General features: G+C 46.1%; 1 protein-coding gene across 1 annotated transcript in view; it reads right to left on the reverse strand.

Moving 5' to 3' along the window:
- Positions 1–1,934: 1,934 nt before the first annotated feature.
- dscamb (Down syndrome cell adhesion molecule b) overlaps positions 1,935–22,985 on the reverse strand; it is a 146,232-nt gene continuing 125,181 nt past the window's right edge. Inside the window, 13 exon segments of the mRNA XM_042063114.1 lie at positions 1,935–2,389; positions 6,242–6,544; positions 7,130–7,327; positions 10,937–11,086; positions 11,923–12,038; positions 12,991–13,021; positions 14,404–14,580; positions 15,350–15,640; positions 16,211–16,399; positions 20,332–20,430; positions 21,216–21,379; positions 21,520–21,637; positions 21,834–21,987. Coding sequence (XP_041919048.1) covers positions 1,986–2,389; positions 6,242–6,544; positions 7,130–7,327; positions 10,937–11,086; positions 11,923–12,038; positions 12,991–13,021; positions 14,404–14,580; positions 15,350–15,640; positions 16,211–16,399; positions 20,332–20,430; positions 21,216–21,379; positions 21,520–21,637; positions 21,834–21,987 — 2,394 coding nt within the window. The 3' untranslated portion in view covers positions 1,935–1,985.

Raw genomic sequence — 22,985 nt, forward strand, 5'->3', positions numbered from 1 at the left:
TGTGCAAAATATATAGTATGGTTGTTCAAGTTCAGAGAGCAAACATTTTACAATGTTTTGAGTTTATCCATGCACAGAACTGTGCACTGGCCCTTTGGACACCTCCCTGGCTGCACCTCCAGCTTTACAGATTGTGCTAATTGTCAAACACAGATACAAGTATACTTAATAACTCAAAACAACATGGAGATCTCACACTTCCTCTACCCGGGTGATACCCTTTGTTAACTTCAGGCTGACCTCTTGTCCACTGTCTTTCCAAGACAAATTTCCTCAAGAAGGCAAAATGTACACCCATCTTCAGTAGCATCATGACACTCGTATAAGAGACTCATAAAGTGCACTAACCCATAGTCTACTCATGGTAGTTTCTCTTCCTCCATACACAATGGTGAATGATATTAGGCTACTTCACCCACTTTTCATGTCATAAGCGTGATTCTTTATTTGTAATTATTCATCATTATTAGTTATTAGTTTCTTCAAAATTAGTCATCAATTCCTTGTCATTTTCCCATTATCCATTGTTCAATACATTCATAATTGTTAGTAATTCAGGATTTGCACTGATCATTAAATTGTTAATGAGCATATTTCATTGTTATTGCTTAATTAATTCGGTTGTATCTGTCAGTGGTTTTAACTAATTGGGTTGTACGTGCTGGCTTGTTAATTTTGGTCATCATAAATCATCAATTTCCACTTGCGGTCACAGTCGTCCAAATCACCTCTTTTCACAGTATGTATCACACAACTTACTCTGATTTCCTCCTCTTGTCTGCCCAGTGTTGGTCAAGAACATTCTAGATAAGTGTCCTTTGGAGTGACCCAACCTGTGTTGGTCAAGAACATTCTAGATAAGTGTCCTTTGGAGTGACCCAACTTGTGTTCTCTGTGGAGCAGTGAGAGGATGGAAACATGAGGAAGCGAGTACCCAGTGTCTTCCTAATCAAAACAAGATGATTGCAAACATGACTAAGGACTTTATTTTTACCAAATCATTTCTCCCTGTATTATCCACAAATAAAAATGATCTCTCTTTATATATATAGATATATTTATATATTATTAACATTATAATAATCCCCTAGTGTGACAAAAACGCTCTTTTTAGGTCTCCAGCCGTAACTATAGTTGTCATAATTTTTTTTTTTTTCTCAGTCCTCCATGCAGTCCGTGGAAATGTAAAAACATAACAATCTGAGCGGACTGGACAAGTTGGGCGTGAGCCTCTCTATTACTCTTCTTGTCCTCCGATCTCATTGGACGTTGCCATAGAAAACAGCAAGTCAATCATTAATCACACTCCGACATAAAAAAGTAATGAGTAAAGAATGGAATGTTGTCCCACAGAGAAGACTCGATTCCAATTCTTTTTTTTTCTGTTTTTAGATATTTTTTTTCTATTTTATATAATAATAATAATGACTATAGAATTATCCTTGATATAAATTCAAAAGTATTTTCTCTGTCAATTTAAATAAATAATTTTGGCAATCTTCATAATGGTGTTAGTTAAAATAAATGATTAATTGAGTAGAAAATCAAACTGAGAAAGAAAAGGGAGAAAAAATGTGATGAAAATAAGCAGAACAGTATGAAAGAAATATGTATAGAAAGGGATAGAAAGAGAAAGAGAGAGAGAGAGGAAAGAAGGGAAGAGAGAGAAAGAAATCAAAGAGACAGAAAGAGACAGAATCCAAAGCAAACCATCCATTTTTTCGGACTTCAGAAACATGTATGTACAACTCATTTCCTGTGTTTTTGAAAAGTGTTCCTCTTAGCAATAGAGCTCTTTTTGCTGTCCAGTTTTAAGTGCAGTCCCATGGAAAGAGTGGAGGAATCGTGGGGCATTAGGGGGGCCTGGGGCGGGGTAGGGTGGGGGGGTTTTGGGCTGAGGGTTTTTGGACGGGGGTGGGGAGGGTTGTCCTTGAGGGTAGTGGTGGGGGCTTGGGGAGGGGTGGGGTGGACAGGTGCCCCCTGTGTTATACCAGGGTGTAGGACTTTGCGTAAGGGTTGTTGCTCTGTTTGAGGTGCCCTCTGGAGTCCAGCAGGGACTCCTGGGAGCTGCTGAGTTTGGCGGCCTGAGCCTGGGCAAGGTCCCCCGGCTCCCGCTGCGGCAGCGTGGAGGCTGTCCCGGGCTGCCACTGCTGCACCTCGCGGCTGGGCGGCCCCGAGGAGGACACGGGCGTGGAGTCGCTGGGGGTGGGCGCCACCGTGAGGGCCGGCCGCTTCAGCGTGCGGCTCTTCTGCGGCTCCAGGCAGGTCTGGCCCGTGGCCTCGCGGCCCGACGACGAGGAGGACGAGGACGCCGCCGCCGCCGCTGCCACGCCGCGGTTCAGCAGGAAGTCCATGCGCAGGTACGGGGGCAGGTGCACCAGCTCACCACCTGGGACAGAGGAGAGAAGGAGGGGATAGAGTGATGGAGAGAAAGAGAGAGATGGAGAGGGACAGAGAGAGAGAGAAAAAGAGATGAAGAGAGAAGAACAGAGAGAAGGAGGAAGAGTAGAGGAAGATAGAGGAAGAGATAAAGATACAAGGATACAGAAGAGAGAGGAAAAAAAGAGAGAGGGAGGAACAGAAGAGAACACAAGGAAAGAGTGAAGGGTTAAAATCAATCGCCTGGCCTTTGGACTGGAGTCGGATCTGCCATCTATTCTAGTAGTTAGGGAAACACTTGTCAACAATGCTAACAAGACTCCGAACAAGGCTATAAGAACTAGACTGGACTGGACAAACACCCCCCCCCCCCCCCCAATTCAGTTTGAACCTATTCATCCGCAGAGGGGACAATGAACAATGAACTCCTATCTGGATCAAACTTCAGAGGTAGGCACGGGCAACATCGGCTGCCATTTACGCAGACTCCATAGACAGCCTACCTTTGTATTGAAAGGCATTAAAACAGGAGCAGCAACTAACTTTGACATCGTTGGTATCTAAAGCTGAACACAAGTGAGAATTAGTCTTAAAATCAGCACTGGGCCTCTGCCCAGACATCCAATCACCAACTTCTGCCGTAAATTCATCCTGTCTCAAAGGGCTTGCTCAGCATATCTCATCTCTGCTCCCCTCCATAAAGATTTTTTTTAATTTGATTTTTTCCTTGCTGCCAATTTGCACAGAGCCACTGGTGTGGTTTAATTTCTGTTCTATTCTTTTTTAATTAATCTGCAACGCGGCCAGAAAACAACCAGCTTGTAATTGGTCACTCTTTACCCACAACACAAAATAAAAACCATACGCGCCTTCATGTCAGACGCTATATCCTCATCTCCTCATCCTACGGTCGACCTTGGAGAGTATAGCTCAGTGGGAGTTAGAGAGCTCGGCGGGCACAGCGTTAATAATTCACTGTATGTCTAATTGGCTTTATTAAGGCGTGTAAATATGATGAATTGCCAGTGGCTTTAATTGAATTAAATATAGATTTAAGCTTTTCTGCTGGAGCTCGTTATGAATTTATTGCACAGAGAAAAATCCATCATCGCAGAGCTGGCCGCGGCCTTGGCTATGCTACAGGTCCCGACATTAGCCTGAAGACAGTAGACAGAAGATCTGGCCCAGATCCCACACACACCTGGCCCAGGTCTGGTCTGCATCTGGCTGGGAACTGGCCTAGATTTGGCCCAATCTCAATCTGATACAGTGTGAAGGTTATAAAGTGGTTTCAGGATTTTTGTTTTATTTTATTTTTTTGTGGTATCTGACAATTACTAGCAAATTGTTATCTGAGGTTTGACGTTGATGCTGAACAGACAGAAAGCTGGAGCTCTTGAAGAGGCATCATGTTGCCCTAGTTTTCTGTCTAGTGTCTTGACACGCGATCAGTAGCATAGCGGTCGTAAATGGTTACGTGTAAGAAACTTAGCAAGGCGGTGCTCTTTAAACTGGCAGCAAGACTGAGCTAAGATCAGCCATAAAGAGACTCGGTACGTGAGCTGCTTTATGGTCTTAAGGGCCTGACAAGCCTTGCTACGACTCCTCAGCTTCCCCTCAACAAAACTGGAGCTCTTTTTCACTTACACTCAAATACAATTACGTAAAAGCAGAAGAGTGTCTGACTGACTTGTTCTGTTTGATGAGATTATTTGGCAGCGGATGGCATTTCGACTAGCATCATGCGAATGGTGCCACAGAGGACTGCTATATGCAGAGTTCCTTTTGAAGTGATAAGTAGGCAGACAGCTGTACTTCACTTGCAGAGGAGTGAACATGACTGCCTCTGAAGTGGAAATAGACAGCACGGAGGATACGACTTATGAAAACCAAAAGTGTCTGTGGCAGCTCAGGAGAGGTGCGCATACTGAGTATGTTTTCGGGGGTGAGTTTATATATCCAGGCTATTTCACCTGAGAAGGTGCTTGTTATCATCAACAATGGCGTGGACAAAATCTACAGATAAAATGTATGCTGTTTGCCGTTATACTGTAGTTCAGACCAACTGTAAGCTACTGGAGGTTCCTACCTTTAGCCAAATACTGCTTTTGTATGCGCCTCAGTGGTTTAATCAGTTGGACATCAAACAAGAAATAACTGTTGATTGATTAGGCTGCAACTGGGTGACAAAAGACTGACCAATCAATTCCTCTCTTTCTGTGTATAATGATGACAACAACAATGGCTCAGTCTGAAAAAAGTTGTCTGCCTCCTTGGGTTGACTTTGGTGTACCCCCTTCACTTGTCTGTGGATGAGCACTGAGGACTCAAACTTCAGACTGTGTCGGGTATCACGGTGAGCCTTTTAAGAGTGGTAAGATCGATGGATGGCATCATGGTCACCCCGACCGGCAGCCTCAGTGAATGCGGCCCGGTTTCCTCCTCATTGTTTGGAGGGGCCATTCAGAGAGAGCCACACTGCGTTAGCGGCCTCGGGACAGACGTTGAAGACAGGAGAGAGAAAAGGACTCCCTCTCCCTGCCGGCTGCTTCATTGTCCGCATCCAAAGTGCCGTTTTGTTTTCGACAGACAATACCCTCTGGAACGAGAGACGGCAGGTAGCCTAAGTTTGCCCTCGTGCGTCGAGGGGGCGAGATCGACTCTCCACGGCCACTGTGTGTGTGTCTGTGTGGTTGCGTCCAAACAACAGCACATCAATTCACCATGAGCAGCGAAACGTGAACCCTTGGCTGAAACATGAGGCCTGTCTGGGGTTAGACCAGAACTTCCCTCTGCTCTCACACAGGGCCCAGACAGACAAGCAGGACAGTGTGTGTGTGTGTGTGTGTGTGTGTGTGTGTGTGTGTGTGTGTGTGTGTGTGTGTGTGTGTGTGTCCTGCAGTCCCACAGGACGAGACAGACAAGCACACATGCAAAAGAGACATTTGGTTTTATGTTGTGTGTGTGTGTGTGTGTGTGTGTGTATGTGTGTGTGTATGTGTGTGTGTGTGTGTGTGTGTGTGTTGTGGTCTTCTGATGTGGGGCAAATAGGGTAACATACGCCCACTGGGAGAGCGTGGGGAGAGACGAGGTCAGCCGAGGTGATGGAACACACACGTACACACACACATACACACACACACACACACACACACACACACACGCACTATACTGTATCTCTCCTTCCTCTCCCTCTCACACAAATACATGCAGAAATGCATAAAAGAAATGCATAACAAAAAATTCCAAATATTGCTGAATATGCTTTTTGTCCAGTTACCCATGATCCAATCCAATAAAGCATAGCTGCTTCCCTGTAAAGCGTCAGGGCATCCTAATGGAATCTGGCCCAGAGAGTGATTTGATTGGATCCACTATTAAACCCACTATTACGCCCCCCACGTGACACACTCACAGGCTCACACACAATAGGTCACACATTTAGTCAGGAACTGGAAAAAATAATAATGGGATACACCTAATAAGGAAAATGGGAAATCAATTGGAAAGAAAACGATTTACCACTTTTCAGAAAATATGGTAACAACATTCCCATTTTCTCTGTTAAAACTATTTAAAAAACATAACATAACAACTGTATTAATTAATATGTATATATAAGTATATATCTATACATAATATGTATACAATATGTGTATAATATGTATACAATATGTATATAATATAAAATATATAAAGTAAACATTTATATATTTTAGCTTTTACTTAACTTATAAAAACATATAAGTTTAAGCCATAATAAATGCAACATCTAAAGCGCACAGGAATGAAGATGAGAAGGAAAGCATGTTCCCGTGACCCGTACCAGCCCATGCGTGCGTGCGTCGTCGGTGCGTCTCACCAGGTCTGTGGGCTTTGGGCACGGCCATGTTCATGACGCGGCTGGCATCCTGAGGCTTGGGCGGCGAGGCGGTGAAGCGACAGATGCCCGACTCGGAGGGCGTGCTGGACGTGAGGCTGTCCGTGTAGTCGTTGGTGCCGGCCGTCATCTGCTCGGACGACGTGTCTGAGATGAAGCACTCGGTGATGGTGAACTTGGCGTGGCGGAGCTGCTCCTCCATCTTGGCGTGCTCGTAGGCCCGCGCCAGCTCCTCGTAGGTGGACGAGGCGCTCTCTGTCGACACCATGCTGCTCCGGGCTCGGTCTGTTGTGTGGAGCAGGCCGAGGTGAGAACACAAATTACAACACACACATGTTAACACAAATAACAACACACACCTATTAACACAAATAACACACACACACACACACACATATTAACACAAATAACAACATACACATGTTAACACAAAGAACAACACACATATTAACACAAATAACAACACACATATTAACACAAATAACAACACACACATATTAACACAAATAACACACAGACACACACACACAGACACATATTAACACAAATAACAACATACACATGTTAACACAAAGAACAACACACATATTAACACAAATAACAACACACACCTATTAACACAAATAACACACACACACACACACACACACACACAAACACATATTAACACAAATAACAACATACACATGTTAACACAAAGAACAACACACATATTAACACAAATAACAACACACACCTATTAACACAAATAACACACACATATTGTCAGACCCCATTACTAGGCAACATGACTGTTGCTTTGTGGTGACCCTCCCCGCCCACCCGTGGTGATTATGAGTCCTGGCCTGCCTGCCTGCCTGCCTGACTGACCTGTGTCCTGTGAGGGGCTGACGCTGTAGCTGTCGCTCTCCTTGTCTACGGAGCCAGTGGCTCGCGGCGTGGGCAGCCTCCAGTCGGTGGTGAGCGTGTGCGAGGAGATGGGCGGGTGCGGGCGGTTCAGCGTCCACTGGCTGGCGTAGCGGCTGCGGGTGGCAGGGCCGGCTTTGGCTGTGCGGCGGGCAGTGGGGTCTGGAGGGATAGAGAGAGAGAGAGAGAGAGATAGAGAGAGAGACAGAGAAAGAGACAGAGAGAGACAGAGAGAGAGTGGAGGGATGGAGAGACAGAAAGAGAGAGAGAAAGAGAGTGGAGAGATGGAAAGAGAAGATGGATGGACACAGAGAGAGAGACATAGAAAGAGAGAGAGAGATGGAGGTATGGACAGAGAGAGGAAGGGTGAAGAGAGAGAAGGTAGAGGGATGGAGAGAGAGAGAAAGAGAGAGAAAGAGGTGGAGGGGTGAAGAGAAGGATCAAATGAGGTGAAAATAAAGAGATGAGAGGCACATGGACAAAAGGAGGAGGAGGAGGGAGACATGCAAAACAGGAAAAGAGAATTTCAGAAGGAAGTGTGTAAAGAGAGAAAAGATGGGGGGACAGGGGAGGAGGAGAACCAGGAGAAAGAGGGGGACACAGGGGAGATGGAGAAGAGAGGAGGGGGGGAAGAAGGACAGCGGAGAACAAAGCATTAGCGAAAGGACACAAACAAGACGACAGACAAGAAAAAAGAAAACACAAAAACAGTGAGATGACGAGGAGAGGACAGAAAGGTGGCATAAAGGGGGGAGAGAAGAGAGGATGAAGAGAGATTGAAGGAGAAATGGAGAGAGAGAAAGAGAGAGAGTTTGAGACAGGGAGATGGACAGAAGTAGAAATTTTAGGAACTTGAGTAAGACCATGCGGTCATAGCTCTGTCAGTAGACTGCATTAACACCACAGCAATCTGGGCTCCAGTGAAAGCAAAATATCAGTGACCCCAATTTAAAACCAAATCGATTCAGACCTTCATTTTTGGCAAAGTCTTAAAATTTCAGTCTTAATAGAAAGTCAGCGCGATGCCCAGGGTTGAAGAGTTCACCCAGATAGCTGCATATGCACTCTCATTTGCTTGGCTTGAGAAAAGAAAATGTGTTAACTAGGCAGGATTGTAATGAATGAGGGAGGGGATACCGTGGCTCAGTTCCATTCTACACTCAGACGCTTTTCAATTCAGATTTCAAATTACAACGGAAGCACCGACGAGGATGGCCTGAGCGTGTCTGGGGAGAGGAAGACGTCAGTGCCAAGTGCGCAGAGGCGTTTATTCCAATCCACTTTGTTTTCTTTCACTGACTATCTCACAAGATTCATGGCCCTATGCAACTATGGCGCTTTTTTTTTCTCTTGCAGGGAATCGTTCAAATTGTGATCACAGTTTGAGCATGGCAGAGACGCGGCAGCTATCATTCAGGAGTGTGTGTGTGTGTGTGTGTGTGTGTGTGTGTGTGTGTGTGTGTCTGTGTGTGGTTATCATTCAGGCAGGAGAGGATTTTGATTGAACTGTCTCTACAGCCATCCACCAATGCAAACTGAGCTGCAAACAGAAACCAGCTGGGGTTTGACACTACACCATTACAGGGCATCTGAATGCATTTCCACAGAAATATCCCATTTATAATCCAATATTATAAGAATCCAATATGCTGCACAAAATATGTATGAGCAAAATGTCTATTAGCATCTTAAAATAGAATATAGACATATGTGATCTCCTGATCAGCTCAATATATATTTATTAAAGTGACTCATTCCAAGTGCTAGTGAACATCCTCATGTAATTTGGATGAAATAGTATCAAATGGGATACAGAGGGTGCATTTATCAAGTTAACCAGGCATGGTCTGAACTGACTGAGACTACAACTCCCAGTTTCTCCACTGCACCATACAAACTCAATCACCACAGCTGTAGCAACTGAGAGAATGAGAAAAAAATGGGTAACACTTTACTTGACAGTATCGTCATAAGAGTGACATGACACTGTCATGACACATGAACCCTAACCCTAACTCTAATCCTAACCTCTAACCTTAACCCTAATCCTACCTCTAACCTTAACCCTAATCCTAATCCTAATCCTAATCCTAACCCTAACTCTAACCCTAACCCTAACTTGTAACTTGTTATGACAAAAAACGAATGACACTTAATAACAGAAGCGTTATGTCATAAATGTTTATGACTTGTTTATGACACGTTCATGACAGTGTCATGTCACTCTCATGTCGATACTGTCAAGTAAAGTGTAACCAAAAAAAGTAATGAGCTGCTTCTTGCTCAGTGTTCTACATTTGCTAACTTTCTACATGATGGGGAGCAGGAGGAGACAGCTAAAGATCCGAGCCCTCATTGCCGTGCTACGCTACATCACTATGCTGTGCTGCTACACTATACTACTATGCTGTTATGCTATAGTGATACACTATGCTACTGCTCTGCTATCACACCTCTTTGCTATGCTATGCTACCATCATACTCTATGCTACTCTATGCTATTCTGCTATGGCACACTGCTATGCTATGCTACCATGCTACTCTATGCTATTTTATGCTATTCAGCTATGGCACACTGCCATGCTATGCCACAATGCTACTTTATGGTATTCTGCTATGGCACACTGTTATGCTATGCTACCATGCTACTCTATGGTATTCTGCTATGGCACACTGCTATGCTATGCTACCATGCTACTCTATGGTATTCTGCTATGGCACACTGCTATGCTATGCTACCATGCTACGATATGCTATTCTGCTATGGCACACTGTTATGCTATGCTACCATGCTACGATATGCTATTCTGCTATGGCACACTGGCACTACAGCACATGGCTGCAGTAAGGTCCAGTATGATCATGCACTTTATTAGTGTGGCCTTTCCACTGCTACAGTTCTGCTCTCCTGAATACACTACAGCAGGCTGCTGTTTTATTCTCTCTCTCTCTCTTTCCCTCTCCCTCTCCCTTTCTCCTCTGTCTGTTTTTCATGGGGGATAGCAGATGGTGAGCTTTAGGGCAACTATCCCTCTCTCTCTCTTTCTCTCTCTCTCTCTCTCTCTCTCTCTCTCTCATGTTTCTCTCACGGTTGGGTTTTAGTTGTGTGTGTGTGTGTGTGTGTGAGAGAGAGAGAGAGAGAGAGAGAGAGAGAGTGTGTGTATGAACGAGAGAGAAAAAGAGATAGTATCTTCTCCCTACAATGTGGGTAAATCATTTACATTGCATTTAACCCCTGCTGTGCCGTGACCCTGGTCTCCGGTCCTCTGGTGATCCCACCAGCAGGGCATACGGCTGAGTCAGTGTGATTAAACAGAGTCAGCCGTGCTGCCAACCTTCCCAAGGTTACTCTCCCCCTCTCCACACTCTCCTGTCTGCTGGTTCCTTCTGTGTGTGCTGTTCCCACTGTGAAGTCTGTAAAGGTCATGAACAGGTCTGTGTGTGTGTGTGTGTGTGTGTGTGTGTGTGTGTGTGTGTGTGTGTGTGTGTGTGTGTGTGTGTGCAAGTGTTTGAGTGTGTCTATATACCAAAATACTAGTGTGTGTGTGTAGTAAAGGGACTGTGTGTGTGCGTGCATACATGTGTGTGTGTGTGTGTGTGTTTCTATGTTTACCACGATACTAGTGTGTGTGTGTGTTTGTGTGTGTGTGTGTGGTTTATGTTACATGTTACATGAATATGCCAGCTGGTCTAGTAACTGTGTGTGTGTGCATGCATGCGTGTGTGTGTGTGTGTGTGTGTGTGTGTATGTGTGTGTGTCGAGCATCTTACTTGTTCCAGGTCGGGCGTCAGACACGTCCACCAGTGGGCCGGTACTCTGGGACAGGGACTGGTAGTGGACTGTGTGCGTGACAGTGGAGGACTTCTGCTTAGACGTCTCCCCAAAGTCATTATCAGTCAGCAACACAGTGGACCTGTCATCTGTGAGCGTGACCGAGAGAAACACAGAGAGAGAGAGAGAGAGAGAGAGAGAGAGAGAGAGAGAGAGAGACAGAGGGATGAAAAGAAAGACATGTAGTGAGATGAAAATAGAGAAGAGAAAAGATAGAAAGAACCGAGTGGAGAAGTGAGAAAGAAGAAAAGTAGTAAATTAAAAAAGTCTAGTTTTAGATTCCGGCTAGAGGTGGTGTGGACTCGCATCTCCCGAGGCGAAGGAAACACTTATTTTCACCACGCTGCACACACAGACTGCAACCCTCAGATGTGAAATTCCCAATGCTCCACTTTCACAGTCCATTCACACACCGCGCTCACTTAAGGTCACGTCACACACCCTGGACAAGAAAGGACCTTCAGATACACACGGCCCATATAGCAGATAAAGACAAATACAATCCCAGGAGCAGACACTCTCTCTCACATCTCTCTCTCACACACACACACACACACACACAGAGAGAGAGAGAGCAGGTCTCTGTGTGACATCCTATCTGCCTTCCTCTCTCTCTCCAATCTGTGACACGTCTTAAAGGAACAAAGATACATTTCCTCTTAGCGGTGCACCGATCCATTTACTCTTAATGGGCCAGCGATAGCCTACATGCTGCAACCTGAACTTTGGACAAGCGCATCTAAGCTTGGCCAAGCAGGCGATTACATTACGAGATCATCTCTTAAGAGAGGAGGAGGAGGAGGAAGAAGAGGAGGAGGAGGAGGTTGGGTTTATTTTGTGGCACTGGTGTTTGCCAGCTGCTCGCTCGGCTCGTGGGCCAGGTAGCGTTACCACGGCGACGGCGAGACAAGACGAGATGACTTACCGATTGTCTCCATGGTGTCGCGCTCCTCGATGAGCAGCTGTGCCCGCGGGATGTCGATGTGCATCCGCAGCGTTTGCTGCTGCTTGTTGACTGTGTCCGGCGTCCGAGTGTTCTTACTGCACGGGAGACAAACACACACACACACACACACACACACACACACAGGGAGAACCATTTTAGGGAGGTCTGAATATTAGTTTTGAAACTTTTGGTGTCCAAACTCCCCCAAGGTTTTACTTTTGTTTGAGCGGCCATGCTCAAGTTCTGAAATACTAGTTGAGTCCCTACAGCTTTCTACATAGTTAAGGAGAAATTTTCAGCGAGGTCTGAAATTTAGCCCTGATACATTTGATATATGGCCTTCTGAGTGTTCCTATACAGAATGGAGAACTAAAATGAATTACTAACATTCTAAAGTTCCCTATGACTGTTGCCAAATGCAGACAGGGTGAACCATTCAGTGAGGTCTGTGTATTTTCCACGAGTCTGGATCCTATATGTCCTTCAGCAGTTGTATTTTCCAAAACCTAATTACAAGTTTGAGAGTATGCATTTTATCACATTTTCCACTCCATGGAAAAATCTAAAAATCTAATTATAAAGCTCCCCGCCCAGTGAAATGCATCTTCTCTGTTATCGTGGTCTTAACAGAAGACTATGCTGTAACCGTGTAAATAAAGCATCCACGTTTAGACTCAAGCTATTCCTATGGAACGTGGGATGAAACTTTTAAATTTCACATAGACAACAGTTTAAATAAAAACAAGTAAGTGCACGTCTTGCCATTTAATAGACCAGTCCAACTAGGTGAAATAAACTAGGTATAAGACTAAGAATAGAGTTTACAATGGAACGCAAATGAGAGGAACCTTTTGGGTAATAAAGGTGATGGAGGCTTTATATCAGAGTGTTTCTACTGCTCTCGTGTGCAGACACACTCAGTGCTCTCCCTACTGTAATCTAGGAGATGTGTGGCCAGTAATTAAGATCCCAATCGAGGGTGTAATAGCCTTGTAATGAGGTGTGTGGGTGTGTGTACGGTGAGTTCAACTGCAGGTCTATACTCACCTCATCAACATCTCCGCCAGGCTTTTGGCATCTGGAAAACAGAGACAAAAACAGCACACACACACACACACACACACACACACACACACACACACACAGACAGGAATTAGTTGTGTTTACCAGTCACAATCTTTACCATCTTATGTGTGTGTGTGTGTGTGTGTGTGTGTGTGTGTGCATGTGCGTGTGTGTGTGTGTGCATGTGCGTGTGTGTGTGTGTGCATGTGCGTGTGTGTGTGTGTGTGTGTGCACGCGTGCAACTCCACAGTTAGATCTCTAGAGATAACACACTTTGCCTCCTCGTCTGAGCCGAGATGCTGTTTGCTGCTGCAGCAGCTCCTGCGGTGCTATCCTATCCTATAGCTGTGAGATCTAAAAGGGCTGCCCTGGTCATTTCCATTCTGCACGGGTCATTTAGGCAGATTGCATGTAGGCCTCCTGAATTGCTCTCATTTATTTCTTTGCATGGTGTTGATTGAAAGCGGAGGGGCCGCTAAGGAGGACAAATCAAACAGAGCTTATTTGCATGTGCTTAAGTCCCCAGAGAAATGCCTTGTGCTGAAAGATAGGTCTGGTGAGAATGGAACGCAATTACCCCAATAATACTGTTTGTGTGATTGTGTGTGTGCGTGTGTGTGAGAGTGTGTGTGCGTGTGTGTGAGAGTGTGTGTGTGTGTGTGTGTGAGTGTGTGTGTGCGTGTGTGTGTGTGTGTGTGTGTGTGTGTGAGAGAGTGTGTGTGCGTGTGTGTGAGAGTGTGTGTGTGTGAGTGTGTGTGCGTGTGTGTGAGAGTGTGTGTGTGATTGCTGGTTTGCATATATGCATATCTATGCATCCATGTGCTTGTAGCTTAGAATGCAGTATATGCGCTGCATTACTTTGTGCTTGTGTGAGCCTGTGAGTACGACCATCTGTGTCTGTACGACTGTGTGTGAGCATTTGAGGGCTCGAGGGCAAAACTGTCTTTGTGAATTTGTATCCATGTGTTCCTATGTGATCACTTCGAGAATGCGCAAGTGTGTGTATGTGTGTGTGTTTGGGGGGAGGGTGTGTGTGTGTGTGTGTGTGTGTGCCTGGGTGCCAGCATTATTAGCATGTGCTATTTTGTACATACATGCATGTGCATACATATGTATGTGAATGTGGATTTGTATGTGAGAATGTAACACATGTGCAACACATGTGCATTTGTATGTGAGTGTGTGTGTGTTTGTGTATATTAGCAGGTGTCCTACAGTATATGTATGTATGTGTGTGTGTGTGTGTGTCTGTATGTGTGTGTGTGTGTGTGTGTGTGTGTGTGTGTGTGTGTGTGTGTGTGTGTGTGTGTGTGTGTGTGTGTGTGAGAGAGAGAGAGAGAGTGTGTGTGTGTGTGTGTGTGTGTGTGTGTGTGTGTGTGTGTTGTGAGTCCTCACCCCGTAGTCTCTTGAGCCTCTGCTCCCTCCTCCTCCTGCGCAGCACCAGCAGCAGGATGAAGACCATGCCGATGGCCACCAGGATGCAGATGATGGGCACCACCATCTTCAGGCCCTGGTTGCCGGGCAGATTATCCCTGCTCTCCACCACTGTGTTCAGCAGGGGGGCTATGGTGCCTGAGGACACAGCAGCAGCAAAAACACTCAGTGTGAGCAAAACAATTAGATCCTCTGTGTGTGTGTGTGTGTGTGTGTGTGTGTGTGTGTGTGTGTGTGTGTGTGTGTGTGTGTGTGTGTGTGTGTGTGTGTGTGTGTGTGTGTGTGTGTGTGTGTGTTTGAGAATCACTCCCAGCAGCAGTGTTATATTAAGAACATCACACTGTTATAGTGTAGGAGTTTGTGTGATAGTATATGTGTGTGCTGTCATTGTCAGTTGCTTCACTGTGTTACTTTTCTCTTCACATAAACACTGATCATTTGAAATCACATATTACAAGTGCCTCTAACGATATCTTATTGCCAGTTAAGGATACCAATTAAGGTAATGGTGTGTTGAGAGCCATTTAAAAATTGCCAAATACAGATGTCACATGTGAAACACTTCTGTTTCAGGACTTTCTAAAAACATCTGCCTGTCAAGTGTAATCTCAAAGGGGAAGTAAAACATCAGTGTAAGATGCCCCTGTCTTGTTGTTTTATACAATGAGAGAATACAGATAGACTAGACTTGATCTGACTTGACCTCCTCATGACCTCCGCATGACCTCCCCTGGTTCTTTGTTTGTATCTGTTTTTTTTTGTTTTTTGTCTTATTTTGGTTGTGTTTTGTTTTTGTACTGTTGTTCTGTCCCATGAGGGAGAGTTGTGCTGCAAACTGAAAAAGCTTAATAAACAGTAAAAAAAAAAAAAAGAAACCAGCATGACCAGGGGCAGCTCGTGGACTCACTTCCGTCCACGTTGGGCGTGGCGAAGTTGATGCGCTTCTCGGCGGAGCCGGCGCTGTTGGTCACCTTCATCTGCAGCTCGTACCACGTGGCCTCCTGCAGGTCGTACAGGATGTAGGTCTTGGTCAGCGAGCTGCGCTGAGCCCGCGTCCACGTGTTGCTGTCCACCGGGCGGTACTCCACGATGAAGGACGTGATGGGGCAGCCACCGTTGTTCCAGCCGTTCAGGTTGAGCTGCACACGTGTGGAGTTGATGCTGGCGAACAGCTCGTGCTCCTTCACAAACTGGGGCTCTGTGGCATGGGGGGGGGGAGGGAGAAGAACATCTTCAATATAGCTCACTCTCGGGAGAGCATTTTGGAGCTACAAACTGGTTCTGTCATTAAACAATTTCACAAGTTTTTGATTTAAACTGTCGCTTAATTTTGGTCAGACCTTACTAAAAGTTTAATTTAGTGAAGAAATGAGAGATGATGAAGAGTGGGCGTCTGTGTGGCGCTGGAACTTAATGACCTTATTATTATATTGTTTGAAATTCTGCCAGCACCGCAAAAGAGGTTTTCTCCCACATTTGTGTCAGATTGAGGGAATGGGCCATGGTGAATAATGCTGGTAAAGTTAAAGACATTTTTTGCAATTTAATTCTTTATAGGCATCTTGCAATTGAATTCCTTAGACTTTCAGATTCATCTGGCTCACACTTTTATCCAAAGCGACATGCTGTCAAACTGATGGCTACTGCATGCTAGCCCAGTTCCTCAGCCACTACGTTACCACTGCCTGTCAACCTTTGAGAGGAGAGGTTGCTATGGTGGTCATCTTAAGAGGAGAGGTTGCTATGGTGGTCCTCTTCCAGTTCCTACCTTTGCCGTGCGTCTTGGCCTCGATGATCTCACTGATGCGCCCGGGTCCGACGGCGTTCTGCGCGGTGAGGGTGAACTTGTACCACGTTCCACACTTGAGGTTCTCCAGGCGGTACGAGCGCTCGCTGGGGCTGATGGGGAAGCTCCCCCACTTCTCACTGTTGTCCTCCGAGTACTGCAGGATGTAGCCTACATAGAGACATGACACCAGCATACATTACATACAGTACTGCAGGATGTAGCCTACATAGAGACATGACACCAGCATACATTACATACAGTACTGCAGGATGTAGCCTACATAGAGACATGACACCAGCATACATTACATACAGTACTGCAGGATGTAGCCTACATAGAGACATGACACCAGCATACATTACATACAGTACTGCAGGATGTAGCCTACATAGAGACATGACACCAGCATACATTGCATACAGTACTGCAGGATGTAGCCTACATAGAGACATGACACCAGCATACATTACATACAGTACTGCAGGATGTAGCCTACATAGAGACATGACACCAGCATACATTACATACAGTACTGCAGGATGTAGCCTACATAGAGACATGACACCAGCATACATTACATACAGTACTGCATGATGTAGCCTACATAGAGACATGACACCAGCATACATTACATACAGTACTGCAGGATGTAGCCTACATAGAGACATGACACCAGCATACATTACATACAGTACTGCAGGATGTAGCCTACATAGAGACATGACACCAGCATACATTACATACAGTACTGCATGATGTAGCCTACATAGAGACATGACACCAGCATACATTACATACAGTACTGCAGGATGTAGCCTACATAGAGACATGACACCAGCATACATTACATACAGTACTGCAGGATGTAGCCTACATAGAGACATGACACCAGCATACATTACATACAGTACTGCAGGATGTAGCCTACATAGGAGACATGACAGCAGTATACATTGCATACAGTACTGCATGATGTAGCCTACATAGAAGACTTGACACCAGCATACATTACATACAGTACTGCATGATGTAGCCTACATAGAAGACTTGACACCAGCATACATTGCATACAGTGCAAAATATTCCCTACACAGAGAAACAGTCAGGACGAGAAACACGAGATGGACATATCTATTTGCACAAAAAAAACGATGTGATAAATAAGTTAAATAAGCCTCTAACTGAGCCTGATCCTCTTCTGACCGGTCAGGACTAACAATGGACATTCCTTTTTCCGAGCATTCTATTTTCAATGTAAAACATGAACAGGGATGCCATTTGACATACTGTAGATGTGGGTGTATTTCTGTGAACAGAATAATGCTGTTTTCATCCATTCTACTCTTTGTAGTTCTATGGGCCACATACTCTCAAGGGAGAGCTGCTATCTCTGAATAGCCACATCATGTCTGACTACAGGCAGAGACTGGTCTGAGATCAGAATAGAATCGATCAGAATCTACATTGTCTACTCACGTGGAAACTCATCTTTGGCCTCACACACACCTGGCACGTACACACACACACAATACCTCACAACAAATAACAACAACCGCACAGAGGCATCATACACCATGAGCTGACCGACACGTGGCATAGAGGTGACCAAGTAGACCATCAGCCAGAACAGGGACGGAACACATCCAGTGGCTACTCTATCCAACTCCTGCTCCCACTAAACAGGGCTCTGACCTGTCTAGTCCCAATCTGACAAAATGCACTCTAGTTGGGAACTAATGCACTCTAATGGGAACATCGGCCCAATGACAACCCAGTCAAACACGCTTCAGCCATATTGGATTTAGAGCACCATTAAGTTAAAGGCCTTCTTTGTGAGGAACTGTACTCTACATTCACAATGTATTTGTTTATTTGTTTGTTTGTTGTATGGTGAACAACAACAACACCTCCTGAACCAGGAGATACAGCAAATGAATGAGACGGCAGAAGGTCTTGACTCGCTGAACTTTGTGAAAACACTGCTCTTGTTGGTAAATGAATATGTATAAGACAGTAACCTTGACAGATGCCTTGTTGTGAGGATTTCCTGCCCCCCCCACCCCTCTCATTTCCATTCCAAACGTACATCATTTCATAGGAGGCCAGTGGGGCCGCAAGACATAATTCACCCCACTGCCTTATGGGTAGGTCTTACTCCAGCCTGGGTTGCGGGCAAGTGATGAAGAGCATAAAACATGTTGAGTGCCCTTGCTCACCTCAGGAAACTAACTAAGCCGATAGAGTCTGAGCCTGAAGCGGGCGAGGCCCGGGTCTGGCAAGGATCTGGCAGACGTGGGCCACATGTGGCCCAGGTCTGGGCCAAATCTGGGCCAGGTCTCGATTCAGCTGGGAGGGACTCCCACTTTAAATAAGCGCCCACCCCAGAGTGCTCCAGGCATGGGCGGATGACGAACTTCTGGGCCCGGGCCCCCCACTTATTGTCGCATATGTGATAGGGGGGGTTTGGGGGTCCTCCCCCAGAAATTTTTTAATTTGTTTGATGTGATTTCCTGTATTCTGGTGCATTTTGGGGATGGCCGATACTAAATTCAATCAGATTCATAGCCTACATCCTGATTCGTTAATACTGAGGCAATGATTCCATGCAAAGGCTTGGGCTTCAGGGCCCCCTGACCCCTTGGGCCCCTGGGCCTGGGCCCGGTAGGCCCGTGCAGTAATCCATCCCTGGCTCCAGGGCCGAGTAATCCCTGTGTGATGAATTACAGCGGCCCGGCCTCACTGATTGGAAGTCCTTTTAATCTTCCTGCTCGAGCCCCTGCTCAACCTCCTGTTCTCCTTCATCTTACGCTCTCATTCTCTCTTATCTCTCTCTCTCTCTCTCTTATCCTTTCCTATCCCCTCTTCTCTCTTTCTCTCTCTCTATCTCTCTCTCTTATCCTTTCCTATCCCCTCCTCTCTCTCTCTTTCTCTCTCTTATCCTTTCCTATCCCCTCCTCTCTCTCTCTCCTCCTCTCTCTCTCTCCTCTCTCCTCCTCTCTCTCTCTCTTCTCCCTCCTCCTCTCTCTCTCTCTTCTCCCTCCTCCTCTCTCTCTCTCTTCTCCCTCCTCCTCTCTCTCTCTCTTCTCCCTCCTCTCTCTCTCTTCTCCCTCCTCCTCTCTCTTCTCTTTCTCTTTCTCTCTCTTATCCTTTCCTATCCCCTCCTCTCTCTCTCTCCTCCTCCTCTCTCTCTCTCTTCTCCCTCCTCCTCTCTCTCTCTCTTCTCCCTCCTCCTCTCTCTTCTCTTTATCTCTTCTTCTTTCTCCTTCACTCCTCCCACCCCTCCCACTTCTCGTCTTTCCCCCCCCAGATCTCGGCTCTCTTGCTTCTTTAATACCCCAGCGGTGTAGCGGTGTTTAATACCCCAGCGGTGTAGCGGTGTTTAATACCCCAGCGGTGTAGTGGTGTTTAATACCCCAGCGGTGTAGCGGTGTTTAATACCCCAGCGGTGTAGCAGTGTTTAATACCCCAGCGGTGTAGCCGCTCTCCTGCCTGGATACTGAGCACGGGCAGTGGGAAGGGGGCGAGGACATCCCGCTCTCAGCCTCAGGTGCCCTGGACCACCCCTCTCAAAGTCCCACTGAGGGTAGCAGCACAGGACTGGGGTATCAGAGGGGTATCTCTGGGTCAGGTCTGCCACACCACGGCCAAATCTACCCCACTGCATAGAGTGTACACATGTGCCAATATGGAGGCTGACAGGGGTCACTCTGAGCCCCGTGTAGGACACATCCGGTGAATAGGGACTTCTGTGCTGCTAACTATGGATAATCTGCATGCCAGGGCTAGGGCATGATGAAGGCAAGGCCATGGTCAGACCAAGGCCAGGGCTAGGGCATGATGAAGGCAAGGCCATGGTCAGACCAAGGCCAGATTGGACTCAGGTCAGGGACAAGTCAGGGCCAGGTCAAGACTGTAAGAGTTCAGACTGAGGTGTGGAATAGGCTGAGATTAAGATTGAGGCATGGGATTGGCTGAGGAGAAAACTGAGGGATGTGATTGGCTGAGATTAAGATTGAGGCATGGGATTGGCTGAGGAGAGAACTGAGGGATATGATTGGCTGCGATTAAGATTGAGGTATGGGATTGGCTAGCCTGCTCACCTCTGATGGAGCTGCCTCCATTGTCCCCAGGGATCCACGACAGTGTGATGGTGGTGGTCGTCGTCTTGGTGACGGTGAGCCGCGGCTGGTCAGGTGGTACTGTGGGAGTGTGAGAGGAGCAGAGGGGAGGAGAGGAGGAGAGGGACGTAGGGGAGGAGAGGAGGAGAGGAGAGGGACGTAGGGGAGGAGAGGAAGAGAAGAGAGGTGCAGGGAGGAGGAGAGGAGGAGAGGGGTGGAGAGGTGGAGAGGGGTGGAGAGGTGGAGATGGGTGTAGGGGCGTAGGGGAGGAGATGGGAGGAGAGGAGGAGAGGGGAGGAGAAGAGGAGAGGAGAGGAAAGGAGGAGAGGGGTGGAGAAGAGGAGATGGGAGAAGAGGAGAGGGACGTAGGGGAGTAGAGGAGGAGAGGGGTGGCTGTGAGTATCACAGTTTCAACACAGTGCAACACATCACCATGTACATCAACACAACACACAGCGCAACACACAGTGCAACACATCACCATGTACATCAACTGCTCTCACAGCATCTAAGATAGCTTTAGTCAAGGCATTAATGTCAATTCAGCTAATGAACTCAATTAAGGCTATAATTGAAGTCTTTCTTCATTACTTTTCCCCTTAGGGAGAGCAATGTACGTATACTGTATAGTCTAATGGTGAGGCAAATTCATTAATAATTCATCATTTGTCCTTGAGGAGAAACTGTTTGTCCAAAGCCATTTCTATTACTGGAACTACATCTAGCCACAAGCGCATTCCTCTCTTAGTAATGCAATTTATGGCCACGGTCTCTCCACCAGATTACAGGAACCCAAAACACAAGGCCATTGTTCTGGATTGGAGCAATATTTCATGTGTGATGTGATTGTCCTGTGGGTGACCTACCTTGAACCTGGAGGTTAAGTCTGATGTCATCATATCCCCAGCTGTTACTGGCCACGCAGCTGTAGTACCCAGAATCCTCTGCTTTCACAGTGCGGATGATGAAGCTGCCGTTGCTATGCACGCTGCGGCGGCCGTCGATCTGGACTGGGGCTGGTGTGCCGTTGCTACGAGAGTTACCGCAGACAGGAAGTTTGCTATTAACGCCAACTCAAATCCTCTGATTCCTTGATTGCTTGGTGAATAATCGTAAAAGCAATACATATTCTGTCATCTGATTGGTCGTATTTGAGTGATTGACACTTACGTTTCCTTCAGCCATTTGATGGTGGGGGCGGGATCTCCCACAGCTCTGCAGGGTAAAACGATGTCCCTCATCCAGGGTGTGGTGACTGTACCACTGAACGTGAGAATCCTGGCAGGGGCTGTAGACACACACACACACACACACACACACACACACAATTTTTATTTTCTTCATCCACAAGATGCGCATCTACCGTGCAATAAACTGATTATTTCGGGAGTTGAAGTAATAAACATCCCTTTATTGTTTAATACTGATGTGATTAATGCACACAGGGGTGCTGTAACTCAAACATTCTGTCCTTCCCACAGTACCTTTCTCCAGCGGCTCCACGGTGATGATCTCACTGGCGTTGCCAGGGCCAGCTGCCGTCACGGCGACCACCCAGATGCTGTAGCGCTGGTTGAGACGCAGGCCGTGGATGTGGTAGAAGTACTTATCAGGCGGGGCGTCGTTGTCGTTGTTTACCTGTGAGTGAGACACAGCAGGACATTCATGTGGATCCTTGTTTTAGTATCTTTAGTGTCTTTTACTGTTCATTTTAGTCATATGGATTTGTTTTTGTTTTTTATCATCCTGTTTATGTTTAGGTTGTGTGTGTGTGGTGTCATAAGCTACTGGGACCTTGAATTTTCCTTGGGGATCATTAAAGTACCAGTATTTATCTATCTAGAATGCACCTTGTGAGAGCTTGGAATGATACGGTTCTGTGGGTTTGTGTATGAGATGAGATGTATCAGTGTACATGTGTCCATGTGTCAGTCCCTTATTATTAAGGTTGAATTTACAAACTGATTCTTAGAGCTGATGTTACATGTTAATGCTTCTTATAGGAAATGGACAGAGAAAGTGCAAAACGTGCAAAGAAGAATAATATGCAAAGATTGAAAATTGGTATTTAGAATATTTACAGTATTTAACATGTACATTGGTATTTAGCTGAGAATATTTACATGGACTTGGAGTCGTACACCAAAATTACCCAAAAATCTATTTCGGTTGTTTCCACTGAAATGTGAATAAAAATCCATAGCAATCTAACCTACATAAACCTAGAAGATTCCAGCTTCCCTTGAGGTGCTGAAGTTGCAAAACAATCCTCTCTAGTGTTCCGTGGTTCAGGTACATCCATTTGTCACGGTTTGCGGATCCCAGTCAGGGTCACATAACAACAAAGGTAAACAAAGGCAAGAAGAAGTCCAGCCTGAGGCCACTAGCATTGGCTCCGCACATCTGAGTCATGGCAGGCATTGACCTGCACTCGCCTCCCCTCTGGCCTGAGGGCTTTGGCAGAGGTGTGGATAACCTGACTAAGCTAGAATAAAGGGCCCGAGAGAGAGAGAGAGAGAGAGAGAAGGAGAGAGAGAAAGAGATAAAGCTGTCATTGGCTCTGGGGAGTCGGGATAGATTCACGAGGGGTCTTTCTGTCCTGTACTCTTCACTCCTCTCCCCTCCTCTCCTGTTCA

Source organism: Alosa sapidissima, chromosome 15, assembly GCF_018492685.1.
Source record: "Alosa sapidissima isolate fAloSap1 chromosome 15, fAloSap1.pri, whole genome shotgun sequence".
Classification (NCBI taxonomy): domain Eukaryota; kingdom Metazoa; phylum Chordata; class Actinopteri; order Clupeiformes; family Clupeidae; genus Alosa; species Alosa sapidissima.